This window comes from Sphaerodactylus townsendi, linkage group LG06, assembly GCF_021028975.2.
Source record: "Sphaerodactylus townsendi isolate TG3544 linkage group LG06, MPM_Stown_v2.3, whole genome shotgun sequence".
In the NCBI taxonomy this organism is placed as follows: Eukaryota; Metazoa; Chordata; class Lepidosauria; order Squamata; family Sphaerodactylidae; genus Sphaerodactylus; species Sphaerodactylus townsendi.
Window position 1 is genome coordinate 47,622,518 of NC_059430.1, and position 17,247 is coordinate 47,639,764.

The 17,247-nt window shown below is 44.5% G+C and overlaps 1 protein-coding gene across 1 annotated transcript in view; it reads left to right on the forward strand.

Moving 5' to 3' along the window:
• Positions 1-2,060: 2,060 nt before the first annotated feature.
• TMCC3 (transmembrane and coiled-coil domain family 3) overlaps positions 2,061-17,247 on the forward strand; it is a 128,385-nt gene continuing 113,198 nt past the window's right edge. The window contains exon 1 of the mRNA XM_048500598.1: positions 2,061-2,173. Within this exon, the coding sequence (XP_048356555.1) occupies positions 2,162-2,173 (12 nt within the window). The 5' untranslated portion in view covers positions 2,061-2,161. The remainder of the gene's footprint in view (positions 2,174-17,247) is intronic.

Consider the following 17,247-nt stretch of genomic DNA (forward strand, 5'->3'; position numbering starts at 1 on the left):
GGAGAGCTGGTTGCCTGTGTGCAACTGTAATGGGCATAGGAGCCCTGGTTGAGAAATTGGTTTTGATAGACAGTGCAGAAGGGGCCAGATAAAAATTGTCTTTTAATTAACAATTGTACTATTTCATATTTATACTGTCTCAGGTAATTTTTATCACATGCACACCTAAAAATGTGTGAGTTACACTCAGTCAATACGTTTCTACCAGATACTTGTATATACAATATATAAGATGATTCAGTGTCTTCTCAAAGGCTTTCACGGCTGGAGTCATTGGGGTGTTGTGTAGTTTCCGGGCTGCATGGCCATGTTCATCCTCTGAAGATGCCAGCCACACATGCAGGTGAAATGTCAGGAGAAAATGCTACTAGAACACGGCCGTACAGCCCAGAAACCACACTACATCCCTATAAGACAGTGATGGTGAACCTTTTCGAGACCGAGTGCCCAAACTGCAACCCAAAACCCACTTATTTATCGCAAAGTGCCAACATGGCAATTTAACCTGAATACCGAGGTTTTAGTCTAGAAAAAACAGTTGGCTCTGAGGTGTGCGTTATTCGGGAGTAAGCTTGGTGAAGCAACTGCAGCACTTCAAATGGGTGAATCACGACCCTAGGAGGGTTTACTCAGAAGCAAGCTCCATTGCCAGCAACCGAGCTTACTCCCAGGTAAAGGATCGTGCCCAGGCCAGCCTAGATGTGTGTGTGTGTGTGTGTGTGGGGGGGGTGATTCTCCACTCCCCCCACATGACGAACTCTGTGCACGTGTGCCCACAGAAAGGGCTCTAAGCAGTGGTGGGATCCAAAAATGTTAATAACAGGTTCCGATGGTGGTGGGATTCAAACTGTGGCGCCGCCGCACACACACACCTCCAGTCCCTATTGGGCAGGGAGGTTGCTTTAGTAACCCCTTCTCAGCACTCAGAAAAAATTAGTAACTACTTCTAGAGAAGTGGTGAGAACTGGTTGGATCCCACCTCTGGCTCTAAGTGCCACCTCTGGCACCTGTGCCATAGGTTTGCCAACGCTGCTATAAGATGATTTCTATGAATTTATCCTTGTCGTGGGAAAAAAGATACAGCTGCCTGCTGTTGATTAGTGTATTTATATAGGCCACTTTCTCAGACAGGGGCACCAAGGCGGCTGACGACTTAGCCTCATACCAACTCTGTGAGGTAGGTCAGGCTGAGACTGTGCGACTGGCTCAGGCTCACCCAGGAAGCTTCCACGACAGGGTGGGGATTCCCAAGGGAGAAAATCAGGGCATTAGAACTACAGGCAGGCGCTGAAACACGATCCTAGAAAACCCCCTTGGAAACTCTGTTCCAGGCCAACTCTACTGGTGCGCCAAGAAGGATGCGAAAACCGAGGCTTCGTGACACTCCTTCAACTCTGCGACGCATGAAGGTATAGCGATAAGCTGGGTGTGTTTAAAGGCTTTTCCAAAGGTTTTGAGCGTTGGCAAGAGGCCGCATCCTGGTCGTCTTTTCCCAAGGCGTGAAGCAAGAGCCTCAAGCGCGGAGACATCCAACGAGCGGGGCCAGGATTCGCCCACCAGCACCTGCCCTTTGCGCGCTGAGCTACGCTGCGCTCGCCAGAAAGTCTCCAGCCCCCAAGCCCGCATGCAGGCGCCGTGGCTTGGGGTGGGTGGGTGGGTGACGGAGGAGTGGGCTATCGTAAGCCCCTCCCCTCCCGCCGCTTACAGTAAATAGCCAGCCCCGCTGCGCCTCTCTCTGCGCGCTCGCAGGTTCAGGCACCCTCCTCGAGGTCTCTTTTCTGAGCGCGCGCTGAGGAGCGCGGGCGGGCAGAGGGAGGTCGCCTTCCTTCCCGGTTGGCTTCTGCTGAAGCCAGAGGCTGCCGCGTTCCTTCTCGAGCCGGCGGCTGCCTCTCAGGCTGGTCGTCAGGAGAACGTCGGAACGGGCGATTTGCTGCAAACCGGCGGCACCCTGGCTCTCGGAGGGTCTACCCTGTGCGTGCCGCACGCATGTGCAGGCGAGGGGTCGGGGCTGGCAGCTGCTGCCTCGTCGGGCATGAAATGCGCGCTTCTGGGGCTGGCCCAATCTCCCAGCAAGAGAGGCGCCGCTGAATGGCCCCGGAGCGAGCGGGAGGAGGACCGGCCTGCCAGGAGCGCCAGGAGCCCCAGCCGCTGCTTGCCCAACATGCTGCGGAAGGTAAACCCGATCCTGGCGCCGCGGGCCCGGCAGAGGGGAATCCCAGGGAGCAGCCGTTTCCCCCTCGGCTCGGATTGTAACTTGGAAGTGGCGCTCTCCAGGGAAGCGGCAGGCGGGTGCGCCTCTCTCCGTGGAGCCTGCCTCGGCAAGGGATGGTGCGGAACTCGCCCCGCGCGCTACTCGCCAAAGGATGGGTGGAAGAGAGGGGCATTTAAAAAATAAAAAGGACTTGTTCCTGGCAAGGAGGTGCTGCTAGGCCAGATTGGAAACAGGCGACACGGGCAGCCTCTGCGGTGACCCCTGGGAAGAATTATATGTCTCAACTGAGCTCCTCCATTGGGCCGCTAGTAGCTTGTCAGGGGTCTCGAGGGGCAGCTTGACTCCCCGCCCGCAGCGCCTTTCTAGCGGGTGCGCACGAGGCGGTGCGGGGTTCCTCGGTGTCCTAGCCAGGGATGGCCGATAGAGAGCGCTGGTCTCCCAGATTCAAGTTTCTTCCAGCGGCCAAGGTGTATCTTTCGGGATTCGGCCCCAGGGGTTTCTCGGCGACTCAGTTGGAAGTCGCCTTTTGGTGTGACAGGTCTAGCTTCCCTTTTCACTGCTCGGAAATGCAGATTATGAAATGTTGGTTTCCCTACCAACTCTCTTGCCCACGTTCCTCCCCTTCTGGGTAGTGGTCATGCTTGAGCTCAGGACGTTACACAAGTTGTACTAAGGTGGTAAGGAAACTGATCCTTATATGAAATGGCAATGGAACGGAATGGGCATCCCTGACTTTACTATGCTCTCTGGCCTTATGTTGCTTTTATGGGGATGAAAGATGATACTCCATCCGTGTATCCATTTTTTTAGCCTGTACTTGGAGGGGTTGCATCCCCCTTCCCATCTTCCATCAGTCAGGTGGATTGAAATGCTCATGCAGTAAGTGTGGTAGGCTGCTTGCTTTTGGCCCTCATAATTCTGGTGAGTTCCTCCCAGCCAAACCAGAACTTGACTGGACATCTGCTTAGTGGATATGCTTAGTGGACGTACAGAATCAGTTCATATACTTCAGTAGAAGAGAAGGGAATAACTTCTATCCTTGCTTATATTGTGGCCCTTTATGAACTAACAACTCCTCCTGGGGAAGTGAAAATCACACCCAGATAATGTAGCAAATATGTTGCTTAATGTGTTGCTTCCACCATAAGAAGGTAGGCTTGCAGCATGGAGGAGCCCTGTGTGTAAATGGCCTGTAAGTTGTAAGGTGACACTTTCAGACCCTGGGTTTTCTCTGTTATTTATAAACCTTTTTTTAAGCAAACAAAACTTCGCAGATTCTTTGAATGTCTTTTTCTCTGTAAAATATCAGAACTATTGATAAAAAGTTTCATGATAATGATGATCAGTTAAATACTCTCTATGGAGTTCTGAGCTGAGGTCTGAATGAATGAGGGATGTTTCATAAGATCCGTGGAGCTGAAAGGAAGTGGTTTCTGTCCAGTGATGTTGGAGTGTCTTACTGCAAGGACTGTTCATTGTATCCAATGCAACTCGGCATTTTCTGGAAAAAAGACTCAAAATAATAATGATGCACTTATGATGCACTTGGCAATGAGCATTTTTTTTCGAAAGCCTTTTAACCATTTTTGGCTTCTTATAGAGATCTTGTGTTTGTATGTGTGTTTAGAACATAACTACTTAAGAATGATGATAATGCACTGGCTTGGAAGTGCTGAAGGAATATGTGGAATTCCCCTCCCCCATAGCCTTGATTGTTGAGGAAAGATGTTAGAACAATTAATTTTTTTCTTTCTCTTGTCTTGGTTTTAATTAGTGTGGCTTATTATAGTGCCATTTCTTTTATTCTGTCAGTTATCTATGGTCATTCTCAGCTGAGCCCAGTTGGAAAGCAATTGAGACATATGCGGCATGTGTCAATTGCTGTGATTCCAGAACTGTAAACTGTGCTGCTATTCAGTGGCTGTTAGTGTACACACGTGTCCCAAGACAAGAAACCCCAAACCTAAAATATCTAAACTAGTACATGAGAATTTTTTTCTAAAATCTTTGAAGGAAGAACATTGTAGGTAGTGGGGGTGAGATTCCCAAAGTGCCTAGTATTAGATGAATATCACTTCCGGTGGAGAGCTTCCTCTTCAATAGACAGAGTTGCAAGAATAAAGATGACTTTGGATTCTTGGTTTCAATGGGCTTAGGGAAGAATAACTCTGCATAGGTTTATTCTAATTGTCACTTGAAGGTGCTAATAATTCACTCTGATATTGTAGTCTTCAAGCATGTGATAAAGCTCTAGTAGTACTGTAAGCATACTCACCCTAAACCCTTAGTACAGGGTTTGTTTGTTTGTTTTTGTCTGGCACAAAAATGTTGCAATGTAGATGTATCTATACATGTGTCTATATAAAACACTTTCAGTGCTCAGGTTCCTTATTTACAGTGTCTGCAGGAGTATAGTAATCAGTCTTACACTCTGTGTGGTAAAGGCTAGCAAAGACTGAATGCTAGCCTATTATTTGCATACAGGCCAACTGTTCCTATTTACCCATTACTGTTGGCTTAATCTTGGCATTATTTGAACCCACTGTGTGTGTTTGTAAAGTGCTTTCAGTTGTTTGTAAAGTGCTTTCGCAGTCAACTTATAAGTGATTCCAGCAATGGGCTTCCAAGGCAAGTGAGAGGAAGTGGTTTGCCATTGCCTTCTTCTGTAGAACCTTCTTTGGTAGTCTCCCTTCCAGATAATGACCCTGCTAATGTCTGAGGTATCATGAGATAGGGGTGTACTGTGACACCTTCCCTGGCTCTAAACCCATTATCTTACGTGAAATGGTTACAGTAATAGATAATTAAACCTTTGTTGACCTTGCAGCTCTGATGTCATACTGCTGCAAAATGGATAGAAAGATTACAGGGATCTGAATAATCATAATTGTAACTTTGAGATCACCAAGAACTGACTACATCTGTGGAACTGCCACACTGGTTGAAAACAGAGAGATTAAAATTGTCTGCAGTTAGCCTGTACTCAAGTTAGCCTTTCCCCCAGGTGTCTAATCCTTCAAATGTGTGTTGAAGATTGGAATCTCAGGGTGGTAAAACTTTCCAATTTGCAACTGAAGCCTGGCTTCATTATTAGCATTTAGAATTTAGTTGCCATGGATGCATGCACTTAAAGTGATGTTAGTTGCAGTCTGTGAGTCAACCTGGTAGCACATGTTGTTGTTTATGGTTCTTTTGAAGCTTAAATAAAAGGAAGGGCTACAATTTTAGAGCTTAAAAGCTAGCTAGCATGAAACCTCTTCCATACTGTGCTAAAACAGAGCAGAGTTATAGACAACAGCTCCTTTGATACAGGCAATTTGCTTTTGCCTGTGCTAGACCAACGAATAGGAGACACAGCCATGAACTATCTATCTTTAGGAATTGTTGGTGTGTGCCAATTCGGCTTACATCTATTGTTTGTTGTGTAGCTATGAATTATTTTGCTGCTATAATACCTCAAGCAGGAAGAGATTTTTATTAGATAATGCAGCTCTTTCTATGTAAAGCAGATGCTTACCATAAATAATGACTTTAAATAGAGGAGTGAAGGTATCAGAGGTGAAGAAAAGCACTCCTATCAGATGGCCATCAAGCCTCTCTTTAAAAACCTCTTTGGAGGTTTTTAAAGAGAGGCTTCATGGCCATCTGGCAGGAGTGCTTTGATTGTGTTCCCTCATGGCAAGGGGTTGGACTTGATGGCCCTTGGGGTCTCTTCCAACTCTATGGCCCTTTCCGCACGGGTCATTTACAACGCCATAGGGACGGCAAAAACGCCGTCCCTAGGGAGCTGTTTGCATGGGGGGGGCGTAGCTGCATTGCAGCCGTGCCGCCCTCGGTCCCCCCCAGCAGCGCGAAGTCGCTGTTTCCAAACCTCGCTCCCCGAATGAGTACGGCAGTGGCTGGAAGACACCATCCCCCCACCCTGTCCCGATTGACGTACCTTCCGTGCGACCTTCTGGCGCGTCACCCAGGCCTGGGGACATGCCCTCCGCCCTATGACTCCAGAGCTATTGCGCAAGGCAGGGGGCGTGTCCTCTGGCCTGGGCGACGCGCCGGAAGGTCGCAGGGAAGGTACGTCGATCAGGTGACAGCGCAGGGCTGCGCCGTCTTCCCTGCCCCTACCGGGACCGTTCGTGCAAATGGTCCCGGGGTGTGTGTGTCAGCATTGTATACGCTGACGCACCCCCTCAGCGTGGCCGTGCGGAAACGGCCTATGATTCTGTGAAAAGGCTGCTGAGGTGGAGTAGCAGATAAGTAGGGAGTCAGCTGTCTATTTCCATAATTACTACTTCCACAGGGCTTTTTTGTGTGGCAGTACTCACTGGTACTAAGTACTGGTACTTACTGGGGGGCCTCTATCATGTCAGAGGGGGAAATTGATTGAAGTATATACAACCTTATATATGAGTACCAGTACATTTTTAACAAAACAAAAAATACTGACTACAGGTAATGGTGCCACACAAATATCATATCTCCTTTTGGGGTGTAACCAAAGAATAGTTACACCCACAACTGGCATGAGTGAATTTGAAGTGAGGCAATTTAATATACATATGTAGATAATCCATGTACACATGGACAAAGATGCAACTTAGTTTATTTGTTTGTTATCCCTTTTAGCTTAATTTTTAAGCACTGATTTATGGGAGTTTAACCATTATCACTGGTGGGTGTTAAATTCTGGAGCGTGTGATGGAAAAACGCTGCTTCCTCTTAGTGTTCTGCGTCAGGCAGTCTGTGCTTTAAAAGGCCACACTGTCCACAGCTGCCCTTACTCAGGCTCAGAGTCTGCCTTACAAACATCCTTAAGCACAGCTGTATTGAAAATGCCTGACTCTGCAAAATCCCCCCTCTCTTCTCAATGACTGGGCTGAGCATTCTAGCAGAAACATTTCTCTCCCTAGATTAGATTCTTGTTGCTTTATTTTTCATTCTGGTATTTACTGAGTAGAAGAATCCTCTAGGGGACTTTTGATATTCTTACTGCTTCAGTGACTTTCTCTCTCAGATTCAAAATAATCTGTTAGTCCCTGTTCTCAGGTTTTCTCCATCTAAATAGATTATTTTTATTTCTAACACACCAATCATATGCTCAAATAGTGTTGATTTCAGAAATGCTGTCATGTTTTTAGAAAAAAGGTCAACCATTATGTAAGGGGAAGGGGCAAGTCAGCAATGCTTAGGATATAAGGTATGGGAGCTTTCTCAGGGTCTAAATGTAGTTGTTATGGTTCATCACTGTGTTTATTTACTTGATTTGTAGTCTGCAGTTCTCTTAGAGATTTGGCAGATAATGCAGTGTAAATCAACACAATAGACAATCTAATAAGTAATGTAATAGGATTAGGGTTACTGCAGTCTGAAACGAAGCATAGTATCTTAGACAAAAGATGTTAAAGCAATGCAGAAAACTGGATTGTGTGTATAAAGTGCCATCAAATCACAACTGACTTATGGTGACCACAGCAAGGGGCTTTCAAGGTGAATTCTCTCCCTCATTCTCTCCCTCTGCAGAGCTTTCCTTGATGGTTTACCTTCCAATTACTGATTGCTTAGCTTCTGAGATAAGACAAGATCTAGTTGTATCATACTGTTTCCCCTCCCAATCCATAATGTGCACACTTATATGGTTCACTATTCCATACCTTTTATATAAGCAATTTTCTGAACAACATTGTTATACTATAGCTCCACTACATTTATATAAAAGTGCTCCTGAACAATTCAAAAGAATTGTGGCATTTAAAATGACTTGATTTACGGCGGTGGGTCAAGCAGTTTTCCAAAACTTACTTATGTGCTCGATGTAATAAATTCTGAAGTAAACTGTATTTTACTATATACTTTTATGGAGATTATCTCCAGCAAGAGTTGGTAAAATAACAATTAATCAAATATGCATAAATAGAAAAGAGAGCCAGTGAGGAACACCAAACAAAACAGAAAAGAATTTCACCCACTTGCAGAATACAAGGATAGAGGCGGGGCAGATAAGTCTTTCTAAGAAGGGAATTCCATAGTTTTGAATTACTACCTTGTCAGCCTAACTTCAGTAGTCCAATGTAGCTCAGTTTGCCCCAAACTCATTAGGGCTTGGCAGCTAAGCAGGGCTGTCCACAATCAGTACTTGGATAAGAACAATTCCTTTCGCTTGTGGAGGAAGGCAAGGAGTAGAAGGCCCTTCACCCTCCTAATTATTTGTGGCAGGTTCAGGCACCCTCCTAATTATACTGGGCACATTTTACCATATTTTCTATGAGCTGTTTTTATGGTTTGCTCATCTGCTCAGCCTTAGAAACTCCAAGAAGGGAGCCATTTTCTTTTGTCTATGTCAAATCCCCCCTTTTGTAAGGCACCAGAGAACTAAGGCAAGTTTGTTAAAAAAAGAAGTATATTTTATTCAACAAACTACATGGGATTGGAAGATATTTCAAATGGATGGAAAGCAGGCAAGAGATAACTATAATAAGTATCAGTTTTAGCAAAGCCGCAGTTCTTAATCAAGCTTTATAAGTTTCTTCTGTTGCCTAGAAGTTATGAGAGATTCTTTCAGATGGTTCAGTTAAATGTTACTGGCTAATGAATTCATGATGATTTTGGGTTCCAACAGGCTGGTACCCTTTCACTCAGGCTCTTTCCGCATGGGCCAGGTAGCTGGGATAAATGGCCCCAGGACTGCCCCAGGCCGTTCGCACGGCCCGGAGCAGCAGCCCACAAGGCTGCAGCGGGTTGCTGCTGCAGCTTCGCATGGACTGCCGCTTGTGCCCTGGCTTCCCACACCCCGGAGACCCTCCCCCCACCCACAGACTGGTATTGCAGTGGTGACCAGCCAGCCAGCCACGCTTATGTAGCCATGCAGGGGAGGGGGGAGGAAATGGGATGGCGCAGCTGCCATCAATCTGCCTCCCCACTGGGGCCATTGGCTCATCTGGTGCCAAGGTGGGATATTGGAAAAGAATATCCTGCTTTGGGGGTTTAAATATTTTTCTATTTTAAAAAAAGTTTTAAAAAAGCTATCTTCAAAGATACACAGATATGCATGAGAGAATCTTAGCTATTAAGAGGACTCCCATTGATACAGCATTGGGACTGTGGAGGACTGGTCTAATGGGTGGGAGACCTCTCCTCTGCCGTCCCAATGCTTTTCAATAGGAGTCCTCCAAGTTGTTAAGATTCTCTTATGCGTATCTGTGTATCTTCAAAGATAGCTCCTCAATTTTTTTTTAAAAAAATAGGGAAACTATATATTGCTGGAATCAGCAGGATCAGCGGAGTACTACTTTCTGGGCTGAAAAAGTGCTCAAGATCGGAGCCTGCAGAGCGAACGTCCATGGGCAACCTTCAGCAAATGGAGACAAGGAGAATCCCTTCACCAGCATGCAAAATGTTGGGCGCAAGCAGAGTGTGAAACTGACCAGAGAGCAAAATGGTTGGGTGGGAAACAGCCCCCCTCCCCCCCCCCGATGCCTTTACTGTCTGGAAAGCACACCAGAAGCTTCCTCTTTTTAAGATGTCCCCTGGACATTTTATTTTAGGTGTGAAAAGTACATGCAGAAGTTACAAAGATAGAATGGATTACCCATTGAGTTTGGCAATAACAAACTGGTTTTCTCTCTTGTGGACCATAGTCAATAAATGCTATTAATTTACAATTGCACATGATTATTTTTAGCAAAGTCAAGATAAGTATTATTATATTTAAAATTATTAGCTTGAAATATTTTGTCTGACCATGGTGTCTGATACCAAAAATCCACAAAGCTTTAGTTCTACATCACCTGAGAGGATTTCTGGGGAACTGGTATAGAGTTGTTGGCCTTGGGCTTGGAAGATCAGAGGCCAAAATGTTCATTTGGGCAAAAGGGAAATTGGATTGTCTTGAGCAAATAATTCTTCTTTATCCTAGCTTGTTGAAGTGCTGGCTCTGATGATGCAGTAGGATAACCATGTGATGCTGACTTGTGTTTATCTGAATGAAGGTGAAAATACCATCTGAATAAGCAACAGCAATATAATTTTTAGGAACCTAATATGACAGAAGCACTCAGATTGCAAGAACTTTTTTCTCTGCCTTTGTTCAATATAGGCAAATATAGCTGTGATATCTGTATTGCAGAAACAAGAATTGGGGTCTGAAATTGCCTTGCAGGTTGGTAATCTTTATTTCCAATAGGGAGAATTATAGGAAGTTGAGAAATTATTAACATGTTTGTTTGTTGTAATGTTTACAATGGAAATGTTTTAATCTTGGCAATATGTGTGTGTTGTGTTAAATAAATTGGTAATTTTATTAGGTTTTGGCTTTTAGGAGAAAGCTCCCCCGCCCCTTACTCATTTTATGCATTTCGAGCTAGATTTTACACACTGCATGGATGGTATAATATCAGCAAGTATTATAGAATTACCTCAATTAAATAGAGTCTTGACAATTTTTGTTCCAACTTTCCTCATGCAACTTTCCTAATTCATGCAAAAGCACAATAGTGTATCCCAGTAAATCATGTGTCACACATCAGTCTACCATGTTCCCCTCCATCTGTATCATTCTTTGTGTTCTGCTGGATGTAGCAATTACTGAAAAGCTTCGGTGGCTGAAGCAGCTCACAGGATGAAGAGGCTCTGTTTTTCACAGTTACTCTCACACAGTTAATTGCATCACTCCATAAATACATTCACAGAGCTCCAGCTGAAATGTGACTTCGTATTATGCAGTGTTAGTCTAGTGTCTCAGCAGGCACGGGGATCCTGCTGGTTGGATGAAATTACCAGTTTCTCTCTCCCTTTTTGTCTCCTTCTCCAAATGTGTTTGGGTTTACTATAGTGTCAATAATTCCATCCTTAAGAGAACACATGTGTATGATTGATCTTAGTTTTCTTCTTTGGTAGAAGAAAAAGTAGGGTTCAAGAAGCATGGGTAGCTACAGGAAAAACTTCCCAAGACAGCAAATGTGATATGCAAAGCCAATTGTGATACAAAAACAATTGTGTATCTACCCTCCCCTCCTCAACTGAGCAGCACTTGTGGCTTTCAGAGTAAAGCATCCTTTCTCAATAGTAGCATTCTTTTCATTTATCATTTTACATTTATAGACTTCCAGAATCTTTATTTCATTATTCACATACACCCAAAACTTTCCATTTTGATAGTCTAGGGGTTTGAAACTTTATGTAGTGAAATAGTGATGAGAAGCAATTACAGAATTTGTCACGATGTTGAAACTGGGGGTGTCAGGAGGTTCTGTGGGCAATGGCATGACAGCCATCTCGAGGGCCAGCTTGCTGACTAATCTTCCAAGAAGCTGGTGACAGGTAAATGGTGGAAGCTGCTATTTTTGCTTTATAATCTGTTTTATTTTCTTAGTTGAATACATGAAAATCCCAAAGACCATCTTTCATGATACATGAAAATCCCAAAGACCATCTTTCTTTATAGCAGATTTGTAATTTGAAACCTGAAGCATTAGAAATCCTGGAAGGACTTAAATCTGGTTTTGGTCATGTGGTTATTTTTTTTTACATAATTTATCATTAAAAAAAACTTTAAACTGAATATTAATGTGAATACAATGTAAGAAAAAATATAGAGAGCTATACAAAGGAATGTGAGTTAGGGCAGTTCTCAAAACTGAACAAAATATAACTGTTTTTTGGTAATGGAAAGCCACTACAATGTCTTTATTTCTTTTCAGTTACACATTCTAAAAGAGAACAAGTAACCTGACACCAAGGATCAATTGTCCGTCTTTTTCATTGTTTTTGTCTTGTTAATGAAGCTTAGGGATAAATACAGCAGTATAGAAAAAGAAAATGTATTTGGCCCAGCCTTCCCAATTACCTAATATTAAGACTTGTGATGATCGGTCCATAAATACTCTTGTGACAGGACAATTTTCTGGCATTCCTTCTAGTGCTAGAGATTTGCTTCACATTCTATATTCATTTGTGTAACTGTAGCATTTTAAATAGGATACTGGGACCAGATGTTGCAAGTCGACATAGAACAGAAGGTCCAAATTTAAAGTAACTATGCAAGCTGACAGCCAGCTACTTACAAGCTCCTCTTCCCAGAGGGTCAGCTGCTTTTTTTAGTTCAACAAAAAGTTGTAATTAAATAGCACAGAAGTTGAGGTACTCTTTGTTTTTAAGAATGTATATGCTGCCTATCCAGAGATCTGCCTGAGGCAGCTACAATATTGATGACAGAATGAAACCATTGTATGCACTATATTTGTCATAGACATTTATATTAAAAATGAGAAATGGCTCTTAATGTCTCCTTTTAATGAGCAAGCCCATTGGCATTGATAGCCTGAAAGCTGGAATACACCGGCTTTGGGCAGAGGGCAAGAGAACAGGCAAGCAAGAAAAATGAACATAAAACAAAAAATGTGACCCGGGTGTAAGTGTTGGTTGTTGTCTGGATAGAGCCAGGTGGCCGGGGTGTGAGTGAGTTCATGTGTCTGTTTCTCTGAGCTTTCTCGCTGCTAACTAGGGCTGCCCTTTCATTGGTCTTAGACTCATTGAGCCTATTTCAAGCCTTGTTGGAGTTGACCAATGGGATTTTGATTGCTACTGGGACTGACAGGAGGGGCGTGTACAGGGGCAGCGTGTGCCTCGTTATTTGTGTACTGTAAAGAGGGAAAAATACAGATTGCTTGAGGAGACGTTAAAGGGTGCAGGCTTAGGTAGAGCGGATTATGAGGATTCCCCATTGGTTTGTGTGCTAGCCAACTAGGGCAAACTGGGCATATCACAGCATTCCGAACAGACTTTCATTTCTTATTGTGCTTTGATATGGCCACAATATGAATTAGAGGACCAGGTCTGTTGATCCCCAAATGGTAGCTTTGATTATAATACAGTCTTGCAATGATTGCCAGCGGTCAGGCAAGTGGACCAAACATGATTATACAGCAGCAAATTATGCAAATTATACAGGAACCAGGGTAATATAAATGTCCACAAAAATTTGCTATGGCAGTAAACATGGAGAAAGTTAAGGGCAAACTAGCCATTCTTCCTCCTTCAAACATGGATGGCAACTGCTTATTACTTCTGCCTGTCTCATGACCGCCTGTAATTGTTCAGCTGCCTCTGCAGGCAGATGCAGTGGATGTGCTACCCTTCCTGTCTACAGAGGAAATGGTTGACAAATCGGAAGAAGAGGATGAGCGTGAGCATAAGGGGAGAAGCTAGAAAATCAAACAGATTGAATAAGGGTCACCTGCCTAAGAAGTATGGCTTTGCGGTGGAAGGAGAAGGCAGTTGCATGATGTTGTGCCCCTTGAGAGCAGATCTCTGCCAGGACAAATGGGAAAGGCAACAAGGAGAATTAATTCAGGTTTATCAACATACACCATTCAGTACTTCTGATCTGTAATTTTCCCTAGATTTCTCCCTGGGCTCTGGGTGGTGGCATTGGGGGGTGGCGGCATGGACCCCCTTGTGAGTGCCTGCCTGCCTGCTTCCTGGGTGATCTGGACGCAAGTGGCCAGCTGGGGTGGTCTGGAAGGTGGTGGTGGTTGTGGTGGAGGAGGGCAGCGCGGGCACAGGCACAGGTGGTGCGCCGGGAAGGTGGCCTGTCTCTTGGGCACCGTACTGCCAATCCTCTTCCCTCACCCCACTCCCCTTGCCAGGTTTGCAGCCAGCCAGGATTGGGGCCCCCAGGAGAGATATAGGCTTCTTGTGGAGGGTGGGGTTTCTAGGGCTGGTGGTCTTCCTGGGCTCCCGGACCCCCTTTTTCCCCTCCCCACTGTCAGCTGACTGCACACATGAGAAAGGGAGAGTGAAAGCTCTTAAAGGGACATACAGCCATCCCAGGACTCCTCATGTGCCCTGGATGGCGGAGGGAAGCCGTGAACGCATGTGGGAGGGTGAGACAGAGGAGAAAGCATGCGGAGAGAACTGGGGGTGGTGGAGGTGAAAGGAGCCCAGCCAGCTGGGGCAGGTAGAAGAGAGGGCGGCAGTAACAGTTCTGCTTTCAGGAATGGAGACGGACAGATGGACGGGTGCCCTGCTCAGGCTTGTCTCTGAGTGGTGGCAGTAGGCTGAATCTCCCCTCCTGACCTCTGCGCCCCCTTCTCCCTGGCCTGCAGCGAGCAGGGGTTCCTTACTGGGTGGGCTGGTGGGTGTACGGTGTCTGAGGGAGTGTGGCCATGCAGGGGGCGATTTCCTGCCCCCCACATGACCAAATGGCCTGTGCTCGGGGACATGTGACCCCACATGTCCCTGTGGGTCCTATGCCACTGCCCATCATATTCACAGAATCCTGGAGCCATAGTAGATTTGTTTGAACCTAGCTTTGAAATTCATAGTCCCACTTATGCAGACATTCACCAAATGCTGAAAGCAGCCCAAGAGAGGCAGAATGGCAATAATGAGCACAGCAGGCTCAGAGTCCTGATGTCAACCATGTCTTTCCAGCGGCTGAACCTAACTGGGACCCCAATAACAGCGAGCATAGAACCAGGCTCCAGATGTCTCACAGTTGCATACTGGAGGGACTCTAGAACGGCATCCTCAAAGGAACAAATGTAAGGTCTTCTGAATAAGATAGGGCAAGGATGAGACATCTCAGTTTTCTCGGAAATAGTTCAGCAGGCTTTTTCACAGATGTAGACCCAGAGGCAGATACCAATTGGGCTCTAGTGAATTCAATTTGCTTACCAGGTGAGCACCAAACTTCAAACAGAAATTAGGAAAAATGGAGTCTTCCTTTACAAGAACTGCAGATCAGCTTATGGAAGTGGCATATAAAGAATGTAATGCAAAGGGAAAAGAAGCAGAAAAGAAGAGAGAAAGAGAAAAGACGCTGATGGCAGAGTTACAGCAAGTTAACTTAAAGAAGGGAACAGGACACATTTCAGGCACAATGTGAAAAAGAAAAACTGAGCAGTTCCAGAAAAGATGCCACTGCTGCATTGGGACCTTTGGCTCGCCCTACAAGAAAGTGCAGAGCAAAATAGAGAGTCTGGCACCAAAACTGCAGATCTTTTAAAGGGAAATGGTACTTTGCAATCAGAAAATTTCGATCTGAAGGTGGATAAAAGTAACAATGTATCCGCCGCCAAAAAATTGAAGGAAGCCTTGGCCAAGATTAATCAATTGGAGAATGAAGTTCAAGAGCTTAAAGAACAACTCTTTACAGTCAAAAATGCTGTTCACTTCCTGGTTCCCAGCAGTAATGAACAAAAGGAGTAGGTCAGACATGCCAATGTCACAAAGAGATAAAAGCCCTTACACAACAATTAGTCATTGTGTCAATCCACCCTGAAGACCTCCCACAGTTCCACAGACAAGTTCCAATCGAGCCTTTGCCCAGAGACACAAAACATACATTCCCCTATAATCTCAAATGGGATAACTCAGCTCTTATGTTCTCCGTTAAGGTTAAAACAATAGAGAAAATGACCCTCATTAATACAGTAGAGCACCAAAACTTCCAAGAACAGGTTCCCTGGACAGTCACGGAAACCCAGGCCATTGCTGATCACCTTAGGTCTTTAAACAGGGTCACAGGTGTCCAATGGCTGACCAATGTGCACCACACACCTCCTATCAGACCTTACGCAATTGGTACAGCTCTGTCACAAGCTCAGATGCTTCCACCCTTGACACTGCAGTAGCCACTCATGATCTGGATTCCCTCTAGAGGATGGAATGGGTGCAAGCAATCGTGCCACTCATCTGGCCGGGCCAATCAGCTGAAGAGCTGTTTGTCCTGCAACACTAGGCAGTGGGTGAGAATCCTGTTGCATATGTTGCCCTTAAGAAATTACTGACAGCCATTGCGGATAAAGTTCCATCCATTATGGAACGATTATGAAAGGTATGAATTGAAGTGCGTGGCATACTCTGACTTGAATTCCTAGACCACATTTGTCCTTGGACCTCTAGACCCCACCGCCTTCACATGGTGAGCCTTGTCAGACAGGATCCAACGGATGGCTGTACTCTTTTTGGAGCAGCTTTTAAAAAATTGTTTGATTTTGATTTATTATATTTATATCTTGCCCTCCTCTGTCCTGCAGGACTCAGAGCAACTCACAACAACATATACCATAACAATAATTAAAATTGTTAAAATCACAATGGATGAACTTGTCCTTCATTGTGCAGCTCTTACTTTCTTTGTAATTTTTTCTTTCTCATCCACCTTTCAGAATCCTATTTATCCTCTTCAATCTGTGGTTGGTATTCCTGCCAAACGTATTCTGGGCATATTGCAGGTCCTTGTGATGCAAGACCAAAATAATTTGAGAGAAAAACCTCTCGCACTGTGATTGTCCAGAATTTCTTGGACATGGCAGTAGTGCAGAGCTCCCTCACATTTAATTAACTAGTAAAGCTTAAAGTTTGAGAAGTCCTTTGGTGTACTTGACTTTTGAAGGCTTGACCATGAAATGGCCTTCAAAAGTCAAGTACACTTTTGAACTGTAGCATGAATGTACATGTTAATATGTCTGCAAGTATATTTTGCATTTTCTTTCATTTTTTTGAAAACAGTAAAGTAGATGTTTGAACTTGAAACTGAGGATTATGTTATAACTGTGCCAAGCCCTATTTCACTGTAGTTTCTTAACTTGCCTAGTAGTTCATGTTATGCCCAAGGAAATCAAGGTGTATAAGATCTGTACTTGGAGTAAAGAGGAGTGCACTAATGTGTGCACTGACTTTCTCTGATGTCTTAGTTCTTCAAGCAAGATATTTATTTCTGCTGAATTCTGCATCTTTACTGACCTCCTGGGCTTCATAATTGACATGCATAATGTTTGCCCTTTTAATTTCTGCCATTTATCCAAGATGGGTGTTGCCATAGCTTTTGCACAATGAGTTGTGGGGGGCTGTCAGTTGACTAAATATATAGCATATATTCTACTAGTCAACTATGTCCTGATCTGTGGATACTTAAATCTGAGAGTCAGAGCTATTTGCACAAAAGTAAGATTTTCAACAAACTTGGGGGGACACGTAGGCTCATAGACAAAAATTAAATTAGGAAAAATTGGTTGAATTTGGCAATTGTTGGTACA